Source organism: Pongo pygmaeus, chromosome 5 (genome assembly GCF_028885625.2).
Source record: "Pongo pygmaeus isolate AG05252 chromosome 5, NHGRI_mPonPyg2-v2.0_pri, whole genome shotgun sequence".
NCBI lineage: Eukaryota > Metazoa > Chordata > Mammalia > Primates > Hominidae > Pongo > Pongo pygmaeus.
The window spans coordinates 155,947,971-155,962,833 of record NC_072378.2 but is presented as its reverse complement, the minus strand read 5'-3'; the positions used below and the strand labels follow the sequence as shown (position 1 = coordinate 155,962,833).

The window sequence follows — 14,863 nt, the reverse complement described above, 5'->3', positions numbered from 1 at the left end:
GGCTTCCAGCTCCACCCATGTTGCTGCAAAGAACATGATTTCATTCTTTTTATGGCTGCATAGTATTCCATAGTATGTATATAACATGTTTTCTTTGTCCAGTCAACTGTTGATGGACACTTAGGTTAGTTCCATGATTTTGCTATTGTGAATACTGCTGTGATGAACATATGAGTTCAGGCGTCTTTTTTATATAATTGGCCTGGATTTCTGAGATCTGACCTGCCATTGTCTCCTGACCTGTTGGGACAATTCCACTATTTTCAGCTAAACCTCCCTAGATTCAACTACTTTTTTAGACTGGAGAGAAGGTCAGCCAGGAAAGTCAGGCTTACAGTGGGAACCTGGGGCATGAGTTACACCCAGCAGGGTTGTTACCCAAACTGGTCAGGGTCAGGATGAGTCAGAGGGTGAGAATGAATAGAGCACCACATAGGGGTCTAAGAGATGAGCACTGGGAACACAGATCCCCAGAAGTGAGGAGCAAGGTAGCTACCAGAATGCAGAAGGGGCTAAAATAAATGACAGCAACTTAAAACATGATCATGGCCAGGTGTGGTGGCTCACGCCTGTAATCCCAACACTTTGGGAGGCCAAGGCGGGTAGATCATGACGTCAGGAGATCAAGACCATCCTGGCTAACACAGTGAAACCCCATCTCCAATAAAAATACAGAAGAAAAAAAAATTGCCAGGCGTGGTGGCACGCACCTGTAGTGCCAGCTGCTCGAGAGGCTGAGGCAGGAGAATCGCTTGAACTCAGGAGGCGGAGATTGCAGTGAACCAAGATCACGCCACTGCATTCCAGCCTGGGTGACAGAGCAAGACTCTGTCTCAAAAAAAACAAAAACTTACAAACAAACAAAAACAAACAAACAAAAATGATCACAAGGGTTTATGCTACGGGCTCTCATTTATTGACCACTAGCTACATGATGCCTGAATGGAGTCGCTTAATTCCAAGGCAAATGATTAGGCACAGATCTGCAGCCAAGCCGCCTGCTAGGCTCTGGCCACCATGTTCCGCCTGCCAGGCTCCACATCCTCCCAGCACTTGAAACCGGACAGTATACATCACACCGTTTCAACCCACTAGGCAGGTCTGATTGCAAGATGCAGTTTCTTCCCAGACATTTCATAGCACTTTAATCTGGCAATGCCCTTCTCAACTCCCCAGGAGCCAATGTTAAGTGAAAGGGGATAGCAGGTAGACATTAACTGTTGAAAAGTTTGGCAGGAAAAGAAGGAAATCGTTTAGTGCTTGCTTTCTCTTAACCACATTTACTATATGACTTTCATCCTTTTAAAGGAAAATATTCTTTCTAGGTTAATGTTATTGCACACCTACTAGGTATAAAGAGGCACTTGGTTCCAACGAGGCCTGATTCAGACATAAATGAGATATGATGCTTGCCCTAAAGTGCAGCATTGGAGACATCTGCAAATAGTGATAAGCATTGCCAGCCCTGTACACATTTTTTAATTAAATCTACAAATGAACATGATTACTTTATTCTTTATTTATAGAAGGCTTATATATTTTTTTTCTAAATGTCATCTAATGCCACAAATTTACTTTAGGCTGTTCACATAGCTTTACATTGGGATGAAAATACTGACGTGATTACAGGCTTAAAGCAGAAGACCTTCTATGGGAGGCCCAACTGGAACAACGAGTTCAAGCAGATCGCCTACAATCACCCCAGGTAAGGCAAGCTCTTGCTCCTCTCCCTGCCGGGCTCTTCTCTGGAGAAATGCAAGGGCTGCTGGAGTGAAAAGTTAATCTGCAGTACCATACATCTCCATCAGAGACAAAACATGTACCTTAGAAAAGGTGGTCAATGGTATATTTCAGGGGCCACAAGCCTCTCCTGAACTGGCTTACAGCCTCTGACAGTTATTGATTATGTTGCAATTTTTCACACTTAATCTCCATTTAAAGATGGTATTTCTTCAACTACATATGCTTTCAAGACATCTTTGGTGGGTACAGTTGATCTCTAATTGCCCAACTGGAGAATTCACTCCTATCCAACTGTACACTATCTAGCACATCTAGCAAAAGCAGAGAGAAAATGTTAGAAGACAAAGCAGGGATTTCAGGTGGTGGTTAAGGACCCAGCATCTGGCTGTAAATCCTGGTTCTGCCTTTACCACTGGTTGACCCTGGACAGGTTACCTACCCTGGTACTGACTCTGTCTCCTCCTCTGCAAACTGCAGAAAATAATGGTGCTTTCCTCCTAAGAGTCTGCAAGGGTAAAATTAATGAATGCATGTAACAGGCTTAAAACAGTGCTTTGTATGGAGTTCACAAGAAGCACTGGCTGCTATCACTGCTATTATTATTTTTATTATCATTTACATTATTACTATTATTATTATCATTATATAATAAATTTCAATATAGAAAAGCAAGAGTACTTGTTCTGGGGTCACAAAACTGAAATGAAGCCTGCACTTCCTGGTTCTAGAAGTTACTGGCTATGTGACCTTGGACGAGGCAGCTTATTTGAGCTTTTGCACCCCATTGAAAAATATGGATGATAATATCCATTCCCAGTGTTGTTTTCATAATGTCAATATACTTGTAGTATGGAGCACTAATGCAAACAGTTATCATTGTTATGATGTCTCCTAAGTCAGTCTTTGCTTTGAACCTTCATTGTCTATGGTTTTTAAAAGTCAGCATGCCCTAATATTATCTTCATTAAAGAACAGTTTCCATATTTGAGGAAAGATCTGAAGGCAGTGAAGGAGTGTGCCATGTGGGCAACTGGAGCATGTGCCAAGGCCCTGAGGCAGGAGACATCATTCCTGGCATGATTCCAGAACAGAGGAGGTGAGAGGGAGAGCAGCAGGAGCCAGGCTGTAGGAGAAGTAACAAAGACAGCTGCGAGTCATTGTAAAGCTTTGGATTTTATTCACAGAGGGAAAGGCACTTACAGGTTTGAGCAGTAGAGTGACGTGGGATCACTCTGCAAGAGAATGGAACGTGAGGGGCCTGGGACAGAGGTGGAGAGGCCAGAGACTTCAGCAGTGGTGGCGGTGTGGATTAGGGAGCAGCAGAGGAGGTGATGAGAAATGGTTAGATTCTGGAGTCTTTGCAGGTTGAGCTGAATTGACTATGGATGGGATGTGAGGTGTGACCCAAGGTGTTTAATAGAATGGAATCCCCACTTGCCATATGGCGATGACTTTAAGAGGAGCAGCTGGTTGGCAGACATGGGGTATCAGGAGTTCAGTTTGTGACATGTTTAACTTATGATGCCTGTGATACATCCACATGGAATTATGAAGTGGGCAGATGAATATAAGAAGCAAATATTCAGGGGAGAAGTTCAGCCAGAGGTGTGAGCACATGGACTGTTTGCAGCCATGAAACTGGCTGAGATGACCAGATGGGCAGATATAGATGGACAAGAGTTCCAAGAACTGTACTGTTGGAGGGTCAGGAAACAGACACTGTATTGACAGGTCACAGAGTTTAATACGTGACACTCATATCTGCCTTAATAATCACGCCTCTTGGGTCTTCTATACCCTGACCTTATTTCCATCCACTTTCTCTGTATTGCACCAGTAAGAGTACATGAAAGCCCACTAAGGTACCTCTGACTGCTTCCATATCCCCGGCGATTTTCCCATGGTCTTGCATCCTTCAAAGCCTCAGTCCTTGCACTTCTGCCTTGTGGGCTTCCTGCAGAGGCAGCATGCTTCATTAAACTCTTTGTACTTCCTTCGTATTTGTTCTGCTTCACAGAGTACTTCTCTGGTGAATATTATTTATCTTTTGGTCATTTTGGCTGCTCCTTTTTAACATTTTTTTCACACTCCCTCTGTACCAGAAAGATGCCATTTTCTTTTTTATTAGTTGTCATGGAATTCGTTAGACCCCCCGGACCAGCTATTTGAAGGAGGTTAACAAGGAGGGAGATGTGGAAGGAGTGATCAGGTAGCTGTCCAAGATTCATAACCATCTGATTCCAGTCGCCTTCTTCCCTGCGAAGTCACTCAGACCTCAGCTGCCCTGTGCTCTGAGAGGCCCCTGCCAACCCTCTCTGCACCCTGCACCCAGCAACCTGCTGAGAAGCAGGAGTGTTTACACCCAGGGAAGAGATGGTTTGAAGGCATGCTTGTGGGGATTGCTCCTGACTCACATTTAGCCCGGGACTAAAGGCTTTCCAGCGGGAGACCCCAAGAAAAGCATCACTTTGAGCATAGGGTTGGGGAGGGAGGGTATGGACCAGCTGTGCAACCTCGCAATCTTGCTCTTACCCCACGGGGCTCATTCCGATGCCCCAGAAGCTGTGGCAGTGGCCTTGGAGGCTTTTCCAGGTGTCACTTCCTGACACCTCCTTGCTCCATTTTGTTTCTTGCACAGACTCTTGCTGACATATGGCCTAGAATGCAGTTCTGGTTCTGCCTTCTCTCCAAATGCGGTGCTTCCAACCCATCCTGGCTTCTGCAGCCACAGAATCCGGTTCCTCTGAGCTCCTGCTCCACACCCAGCCCTGGCTCCCGGGCCCCCAGTGCTTCTGAGTCTAAGTCACCACCACCACCTCACACCCACCCAGAGCAGAGACGAGATCATTTCATCTGCCTTTTCCTTGAAAAGATTGTAGGTAGAAACTAACAAAATATTACAAGCTCATATGAGAAAACTCAGGGGGTTTTTGTTGTTATTTTCTCCTTTTGGGAAAAAAAATACATATTCACTGATAAATGTTTTACATTCATTTTTCAGTCATCATGGAATAAATGTTCTCACTTCACAGGCTTTTGACATGGACATCTATATCTTGGTTTTCAGTTCTTCTAGATAGTCTCAGTTTTTACTAGGATCGTCCCTTTTTGACATCTCACATGGTGTTTATTTATTTATTTATTTATTTATTTATTTATTTATTTATTTTTACACACAAAGCTTGCAGCCCAGTGGGGAAGGCCTTTAAAACCAAACTATTTAATTATCTCCCTTCCCTCAAAAAGGCATGAGCCAGGAACACCGACCATCAAGAGACCAAGGATAAAACTGGGTTTGCACAAACTCTGCCCAGAAAATTATGTTACTCAGTGCTGAGAAGTGGGCCTGTCCAATTTTTTGCAGGGAGTAAAGAGTAATCAGTTTTAAGGTGGAAAAACTATATTACCATCACTTTCCCTGTTGCTCGTATCTTTCTAGAAGCCATAATCAAAGTTAAGTGCAGAAACGTACTTAATGCTCAGTTGTATTTTGCAGCACAGTAGCTATGCAAAGTCTCTCTCCTTGATGGATGACTTCATCTCTTCCAGAGTAGACGAGGCCCCCAAGGTTTGGAATCACCGAATCAAACCTCTACAGCATACTTCCCAGTCCCAAATTTTTTGATATCATATTTGTAATAGCCTTAGACTCTAGAACATGGTAACTTGTTATATAGCTTCAAGCATCCATGTCATTAATATTAGACACATGAAGGCAAAGTCAATCATTTTATCCCTGGAATGCCAGATCCCTGGGAAAAGATAGGCCTTCAGTCAAAAGCTTAGCACCACCCTTTCCAAAGACTTTTAAAATTACCTTCTTAAAATAATTTTGTTTTCTGCTGTGTAAAAGGAGATTTATGTTTAATGAAGCTTTTAATGAAGAAATCTCGGAAAGAGAATGCCAATAAAATCTAATTTTTAAACAAGAAAATCTAATATTGAGAAGTATTTCAATATCCTGGCCTTTGTCCAGATATAAATGAAACACACAATCCAATTACTGTTCTGCACAAAGGACAAAGTAACATTAATTTTCCTCAGGATGGTTATTAAAGAGATAAACAGTATGTTTTCCCCTTATTATGTCAAGGATATGTTTGTTCCCAAGCCTGCCTGGCTGCTCTTACAAGACAGTTCTGTCCTGTCGTTAGCTCATATCTTTTGGCAAAGATGGGTCAGAAGAAATTGGTGGATTTGTTAGTGGCCTCAGAAAAGGTTCTTTGTTCTTGAGGGCCTTTGAAGTAGGCTCTCAACCATTTCTATTCATCAGCGCGAAGCCGAGGATTCTCCGGACTTACTCTTTCAAAAATATTTACCTGTTCACTCAAAGCTGGAGTTTGTTCTTGTTCTAAGAAGGAGTTAAATCAAAAGAATAAAGTGAAGAGGGGCAAAAAGATTTTTTATAGAACATGAAAAACAGGACCAAAAATAAAGCTTGAAGGGAAGCAGATCAAAGAGAGTAGTACAAGCTATAAAGGAACCAGAAAATTGCAAAAATAACAGTAATAGAGAAACAAATTGATGGGCATCAAAATGAATACAAATAAGGAAGAGAGAAGAAAAATTAAAAATAGATCAAAGGCTGACAGTAGAAAATAGAAAAGTGTGTTCCATTGTTTTTATTTGTAATTAATTTTGGTAATTATATTAGCTATATTACAAAAACACAAGTATAGTTTTGAAAGACAATCAACAAATATTAAGTGGATGCATTATAAGCCTTTTATTAATATATTCAAATTCACATGCATGTGAAAATTGTATATTATTTCAGTTAGACAAAGCACAGAAAAGTACTATAAAACAAAAACATTAAAAATTATTCTCCCAATTAAAATATAGTAGGCTAATTAAATACATTCATTGACATCTATGTCTTACTAATCTAGAGAAAGGTATCTTTTTCAAAAATGGAAACTATATTGCATTTTTTGTAAACATTGTCAATACTTTCCCAAGCTTTAGGTAAATGTTCAGAAAATCAGGAAAATATTTCCAAGAAGGTAGACAGAATGAAAATAAAAATACCCTTGTCACATCTAGTTACTTTTTTGATAAACACACATTGTACAGATACTCAGCTTTCTGAATTTGTGGATCAGTTGCTTTTAATTAATTGAATAAATAATTTTCCATAGGCCTTAAATCTTTGATCTTACCATTCAGATAATATTTGTAGTTTTCTACTTTTGACCTATCTGTTAATAACTTCACCACGCCTTTTAGGTGTAAATTTGATGTAATTAATTACCATAAAAACTTTAAAGTTTGGTCATTTTTTTTTTTGTAATTTCAGTAGACATGTTTCTTTTAACTTTGAAGAAAAAAACAAAAAATAGAAGAGTACTACCATTTGTTAGAACAGTTTAACCCAACCTAACGATGAAGAAAGGTGTCAACTTACCATATGATTGGGGGCTTCTAATCCATATTGCATGAATGTATTTTAGACCACCCATTGTTTTCAGAAACGTGAAAATACCTTTATACTAAATTGAGTAAATGTGTCCATCTGGACCCACATTTGCTTGTGTATGCACCCTTCAATTCTCATTTGTATGTGCATATGTGCAAAATGTTTTAAAATGATATTTTTAAGAAATTAGCATTCTGATTATAGCATACAGGGCCCTTTATCTAACAGGATATCCTAAACATTCATTATATGACTAAAATGTTCAGAATACTCAAAGAAATAGACTTATAGGGAAATACAACACATGATAAATTACAGCTTCATGGGAAAAATAAAGACACCATAAATTTATGATGAGGAAATTGTCAGTCTATTCCCATAGTTCCTTCCCACGAGAGGGCATCAATCTCTCTGGTTAGACCCAAGTAAAGATTCAATGAAAATTGCTGAAATTGCTCCATTTGTGGTAGCGGGGATTGGAGAGATGGGTGAATACAGGGTGGATTTATCATTATGCTGCAAAGTTTCTTCAATGGCATTACCTATCTATCAAATTTTTAGTTTGGCAAAATATTTGGTTACTTATGCATGAAGGCATATATACGTTACCGTTTTATTGGGGTGGGGGAGGGTTGGCAAAAATGGCTCTACCATTCCCTGGGATCCGATGCTACAAGTCAGCTGCTTTCATTTTTCTTCCCCATTTGACCATAAGCTTCTCAAGGGCTTATAGCTATAAGCAACTTTATCTATGCACCTCAGAGCCTAGCAAAATGGCCAGTATGTGCAAGTGGCAGCACCATGAGACCAATGAGGGAGCTGGGACAAGAGTCCGAACAGCACAGTTCCGGCTGCCAAAGAAAACAGAGCCTGTGGAACGTGGGTAGGAGCAGAATCACAACAGTGAGCCTGGTTAGGGACATCTGCAGCAACTCATGAGCAACTGAGTAATTAGGACACAGAGAAAAGTAATGTCGTAGGCTGCTACAAATTAACTGGGAGATAGGTTAAAAAAAAAAAAAAAAAAAAAAAGCTGGCCAGCACAATTATCATCTGCGGTTCTGAAAAAAGAAGGTGTTGTACAAAATATAATTATGTGATGAATCATTTGGAGGCATTTCTAATGAAAAACACTCACTAGAAAGGATTAACCAGAAGTTGTGTCCATTGTCTGATACAGAGTTTGTAGCTCTCATCTTCTTTCTAAGCCTCCATAAATCCACGGGAAGCTTCTGTTTATCGATTTTATTTGCAGAATGCACTCAGGGTATAAAGTAATTTGATTTTTTTTTTTAAATGGGGTTTAGGGTCTGCCCCTACAGGGTTATAACTTACCAAGCATAAAAGCCAACACATAAAAACAAACATACAATTTAAGGAGAGAAGGGCTCACGGCAGCAGAACCTGGGAATTCAGCGAGGTGGTGGGATTACTCCCGGGCGCACCCACACGCCCATATATCTGCTGGGCTGAAATCTCCTGGTGGGTGATATTTTGGATGCCTTTCATGCATGGCATCGCTGAACTGTTTTTGAAAAATGCACCAACCCCACAGAGAAGAGCATAATAGTTATTTAGCAGACATAGAGAGGGAAAGGAGAATTTTCTTTATTGTTTATCAGAGCTAAAAATAACGCTGTGAATGTTAGCCATCTTTGCAGCTTGTGTAAAATTTGTCCTTTTCTCATCAAAGTCAGCAGCCCAGACTGATCAATGCCGTTAACATTGTCCTCGATCCAGCTCCCCCATGCGTGTGCAAGCTCTGTGGCTTGCAGGCTGTAAACTGAAGACTAGCACCTTGCGTTTTTATACTTCTTTTGCAGAGAGTCTCCATTTAATTCCAAGCGATTGTGGGTAATTAAATTTTACAGAAGAATTTTTTCTTTACCAACCCCATTAGGGTTCTGTTGCACTTGTCCATTGCCTCATAAAAGAAAAAAAAAAAGGGAAGCTGCCACATCTGTCCCTTAACCGCTTTGTATGGATTCTCTGCCCTGTGATTCACAGTATGCATTTGTGACAAGAAATTCTCCATACTTGGAGTCACAAATGCCGAGAAGAGTAAGTCAGGCAAACAGAAGAATGCTGTATGTGGGGACAGTGATGCACAGAGAGCCAGTAAAGGGCTGACCTTTCCACCTTAGCAGAAGGTAGATAATAAATGGCCTTTGTGAGACTTTTTGGTGATTGCATCACCATGGCGGTTATGGCCCCTGAGTAAAGTGTGGATTTAGCTGTGCAGTGTGATAGCCACAACTTCAAAGACGCAGGGAAGCTGTGAACTGCTGGGGACACCAGTAGAACACCAGGCAGCAGCAATCAGAATCCTTTGAAATGGAGTCTTAAAGGCAGAGCATCAAAGGGCACCATCAGGTCTGCAGTTACTGTGGCTGCAAACGAAAGGGCAGTCTTAGCCTGTTGGAGTGGGCCAGTGGGCAATCTCTTTGGTGACATCTACACTAATGGAAAAATATCACCACCCATAACAGCATCTTTGAAAATAGATGCAAGGACACCTCTGGGCATCAGACACAAAGCAAAGCTGTGACTCCTCACTGGGAAGGGTCTCACCTGACCCGTCTACCATTCAAAATGTTTCAGTCCAGAGCTCAAAAATCTAGTGCTGATCTCAGTAAGTCTACATAATCACCTCTGTGTTAACACCCTGTACCACATCTTCTGTTCAGCTTCACGGAGCAGGCAGACACCAATAGCCATCACATGGGAAAATAACATCAGGAAGCTAGCCGTTCCTGAGAGCGCACCATGGGCCAAGCACGTGACCAGCGGCCAGACCTGCAATGTCTTGCTTAATCCTCACAGAGATTCTAGAAGCTAGATTCTATAATTCTCCCCATTTTATAGATGAGAAACTGGGGGCTTTGTGAAGGTAATTAACATGCCCAAAGTTACCCAGCAATGAAGTGGTGGAGCCAAGAGCACTCTTAACCATTGCTTTTTATTTCCATCAACACTTCAAAATCTCTTCATTAAGCCATAAACTCATACTTTTCCGTGGGAAATATTTTCTGAAAAATTACCTTCTCGAATTTAGCCATGAGAATGATTTCTTTGAAAGTAGTACTGCTACATTTTAAACATATTGTCATTTGTAAATTAAGCCATTGATAAGTTCCTTTGAAGCTGGAGTTTGAAATGCACTGGAACCATCAATTTCTACTGTGGATGTGATGGTCCTGGAACACACAATTAAAATGTGGCTATGATACATGGCAGAGAACCATGTTAACATATGAGCTAAGAAGAACTAGGCTATATAGGCACTTCCCAGCAAGATCCATGTCTGAAGAAACACAGATAATATAGTGAGCTGGTCCTGAAGCCCAAAGAATGTCTTGATGACAGTGTTTCTCAAAGTGTGGATCACAGGGCGATCTGCCTCAACACCACCCGAGATCCTTACTAAACATGCATTTCTTGGATTCGAGCCTAGGAATCTACATTTTAACAATCTGCCTAGATGATTTTATGCACAGTAAAGCTTGAGAACTTTTGATCCACACTAGAGTAACTAATTCAGCTTACACTAGAGATTGGAAAAAATGCTACAAAGAATAGCAATATTCAAGACAAGAGAAAAAAGACACGGTCTCTAAAAATCTCTATAGAGACTGATGCACCCCAACTTCCAGAAACAACTTTGAAACCCCGTGCAGATGTGGTGTTTATATATAAGCTAAGTCGCAAGGCATTTGAGCAGCTCTGGGATAGTCACTATATGCAAAAAGTACCTCTCTGACATAGTTTTCTGAAATGTCAAGATTAGAGATGACAACGTTTGGGTGACTATATTTTCAGTAACGTCTTTTTCTTTTCCAGCTCTCCCTTCTGGCCTTCTTTGAAAATTAAAGTAATTCCAACAGGAGAAATTAATTAAATTGCTATTACTTTAGCATGAATTTTATTATCTATAAAAAGGCAGGACTGAACAGGATATTAGTAATAACTAACCTTTTTAAAACCCTTTTGAATGTATTATCTCATCTTGCTTTTGATAAAACATACAACGTAGTCCTTATCATCTTACACATGCAGAAACTGAGGTCTAGTGACTTGCCCAAGACCACGCAGATAATACTCAGGAAAGCCATTTAGTCATTCATTCAGCAAATGTGTGTTGATCGTCCACTGTATGCCAGGCACTGTTCCAGGTGCTGGAATAAAACAGACCAGGTTTATGTTCTCAGGAAGTTAACATCTGGTCACGTATCCAAGAAGACATGAATCGAGGTCACCTGGCCAAAAAGGAGGTCAAGTCCAGGCATTGTGTAAGTGTCTGCAATCATATAGGTCAGGGATTGGGAAACTCTTCCCATAAGGGGCCAAATAGTAATCATTTTGGGGTCTATGGACTGTATGGTCCCACTCTCAACCACTGAACTCTGCCATTGTAAAGTGCCAACTTTGCCAGGTGTTGTATCAAAACCCCTCAACAGTTTCATGGCCCCTTTCCAGCCTCAGTCTTCTTGGCTCCACCTCCCTGATTAATTTAGGGGAGGATGCTGGGAACCTGGGAGAGAGCATGGTGCTGAAAGTAGGTAGAAAAAAAGAATCTAAGAAAAAACGACATGGAGGGAGAAAAATAAATAAGTAACCTCACTACCACAACCACTTCACTAATCTTATCATTGTCTTGGCTTCTGGCTGGCCTTGCCTCCTGGTGACATTTTATTTCCTTTTCTTACCCCTACTGCAGCAGCAGCATTGGTGTGTTCTTCTGTGGACCTAAAGCTCTCTCGAGGACACTTCAAAAGATGTGCCGCTTGTATTCATCAGCTGACCCCAGAGGTGTTCATTTCTATTACAACAAGGAGAGCTTCTAGACTTTGGAGGTCAAGTCCAGGCATTGTGTAAGTGGCTGCAATCATACAGGTCAGGGATTGGGAAACTCTTCCCATAAGGGGCCAAACAGTAATCATTTTAGGCTCTGTGCACTGTACGGTCCCACTCTCAACTACTGAACTCTGCCATTGTAAAGTGCCAACATTGCCACAAATAGTAACGTCAATGAATGGGCATAGTTGTGTTCCAATAATATTTTACTGATGGACACTGAAGTCACATTTCATATAATTTTCTTATAACATGAAATTTTTAAAAATTGTAAAAGTCACTTTTCGCACATCGACCATCCACACACTCAGGGGGCGGGCTGGATTTGGCCTGTGGGCTGGAGCTTGCTGACCCCTGGCATAGGCTGTCTTTCCCAAACTTGTTTCCATGCCCTACATTACATCCAACATGGAGACTCATGCTGTTTCTTGGCTTGAAGTCTCCTTTGGAAATCATTTCAAATTTTCATTTCCCTTATGGCAGAGACACCCACCTTATATCCAAACCTGATCTTTTCTGCTTTAAACTTAAGCTCCTTTTGTGCTTTTGTTCATCCTCTGTAGACCGGAGAAATCACCAATGGAGGTTATCTTCCACAAAAATCCTTTAGATACTTGAAAATGCTAATCAAATCATCCCTTTCCTATCCCTTTTCTGGTCCAAACAATACTAAATTCTTAACCTTTTGGCCTAGGATATATATTCAAGCCCTTCCATCATCTTGTCACTCTTTTTCAAATTCACTTCCATTTCTTCACATCCTTTTAAAATGCATTGAGAAGCATGACTAGTATTGAGCAAAAGAGGGACTTTCTTAGAGCTTATATGCCATATATTTACAAATAAATTCTGTTTTCTTTTCTTCCTTCTTCCTGCCTTCCTTCTTTTCCATCTTCCTTTCATATTTCTTTCTCAATCTCTTTTAACAAATACTTGTTATTCTACCACATTTTGGTCTGTGGTCTTCTTAACACTTATACTCCTACTCAACTTCTGCCCCACAAAATAACTGAGATTTTTTTTTAATTCCCATTGCACCAGTCTTTCTATACTATGCAGCTATTTTACTCCCAAGATGTTTGCAAAGTATTCCTCACATCTTATAATTCTTGCTACTAATATTGATTAATTTTTTAGAATTTTTCTAATATTTCAAGATTGTTTTGAAGTTTAACCCCAGACACTACTACTGGTATGTAGCTTGTAATATCTACATATTTCATTGATAATATCTCAAATCTTTTGTTTAGGTTTTCAATCAAGTTATTGATTCCAAAGAACCCCACCAGGAATTCCTGTGACAGCCTGTTGATATGAGCTCCCAGTTGGGAACTGGTGAATAATAATTAACTATTGCAAACAGCACACCATACCATATTTCCTTAGCTTATAAATAACATGTCATATACAACAGAACAAAAACATTTACTTAAATTAAATATATTATGTTTCTCAAAGGCTTCTTATCTTTGTGGACTGTCATTCTGCCATAAGAGAATTAAATTGATCTGACATGATGTGTTTTGACAAAGGCAGCCTCTTAAGCTCTTCTAAGTATTTCTAAATTATAAATTGATCACTTCTTTTTCTTTATCCTCAGACTTTTATGTTGACCTGATGATTTCTATGATAATATTGATTTTATAAGTTAGGAATATTCCATTCATGTCTAAAAAAATGATTTCTACTATCTCTGCATTGGAATTTCTCAGTAACTTGAGGTATTGCTTGATGCATATAATTCAAACTTTACTAATTTGAATAGAACCAGTCTTTCTGTGTAATCATTTCCCCATTTAAGTTGAATTCAGCCTTTGCAACCAGAAATTTCTATAGTCAAATCTAATCTTTACTTTAGCAGGATATTAAATATATTAAAATTTTTTCTCTTGGTCATGTTTAATTATTACTTTTCTTTCTCTGTCTACTTGAAAATAAAAGTACTTTTTGATCATCTAATTTTGTCTAGTAAATTAGAATATACTTGCCCTTAAACACAGATTTTGCCACTTTTCTTAAGCTCCGGGGATGCTGTTTGCACCCCCTTTCATGTTTTGACTTTCATGCTACTTCCCTGCATACTATGTAGTATCAAACCTATCCAGACACAAAAAAATGCAGAAGTCAATAGGTTTCTTTAATGCAGCAATGACCAAATAGAAAATGTGGAATTTAAAAAATGAAATAGTCCTTCAAAACAGAAACAAAAATCTGGCAAACCTGTAAGTTCATTTAACAAGAATTATACAACATGATTTGATAAATAAACATGCAATTCATAGGCAGACATTTTTAACTGGATAGAAATAGCACGTTTCTAAATAGGAATATTAAACATACTAAAGTTACAAATTTGTCCCAAATTAATTAACAGTCAATGAAATTCCAGTCAAATTTTAAATTCTCTTTAGATTTTTTGGAAGGGTAAATATCCTAAAGTTTATCTAGAAGAATATCTGAGAAAGAGAGATGCCAAGAAAAAAATGTGGAAAAGAAAAGAAGAAGAGAAGAGAGGAAAGAAAGAAAACGAAAAGAACAGAAAGGAAGCAAGGCGGTTGGGGGGTGGGGAGGGGGAGGAAGGAAAATTTCAAATCCAGAAGCATCGTTGTTAAATAAAAGACCTTAAAGCAACTAGAGAGGAAAAGGTCAATTACCTGCAAATAAACAGAAGTACATCTGGCAGCTGCCTTCTCAAAAGCATCCACAGAAACCAGATGATAATGAAATAATATCTTCAAAGTGCTGGGGGACCATAACTATCCATTGGGAATTTTGTCCTTAGTGAAATTATTATTCAAAGGTGAAGGCAAAATACAGATATCTCCAAACAAAAGAAAACTGAAATGT

General features: G+C 39.6%; 1 protein-coding gene across 2 annotated transcripts in view; it reads left to right on the top strand.

The window, feature by feature from the left end:
- NOX3 (NADPH oxidase 3) overlaps nt 1–13,600 on the top strand; it is a 60,475-nt gene extending 46,875 nt beyond the window's left edge. The window contains exons 12-14 of one of the 2 annotated variants that reach the window (XM_054491677.2): nt 1,581–1,705; nt 11,880–12,033; nt 13,267–13,600. In XM_054491677.2, the coding sequence (XP_054347652.2) occupies nt 1,581–1,705; nt 11,880–12,006 (252 nt within the window). In that variant the 3' untranslated portion in view covers nt 12,007–12,033; nt 13,267–13,600. Of the gene's footprint in view, nt 1–1,580; nt 1,706–11,879; nt 12,580–13,266 lie in introns of those variants that run through there. The other variant, XM_054491678.2, reaches the window with a different exon arrangement.
- Nucleotides 13,601–14,863: the final 1,263 nt, after the last annotated feature.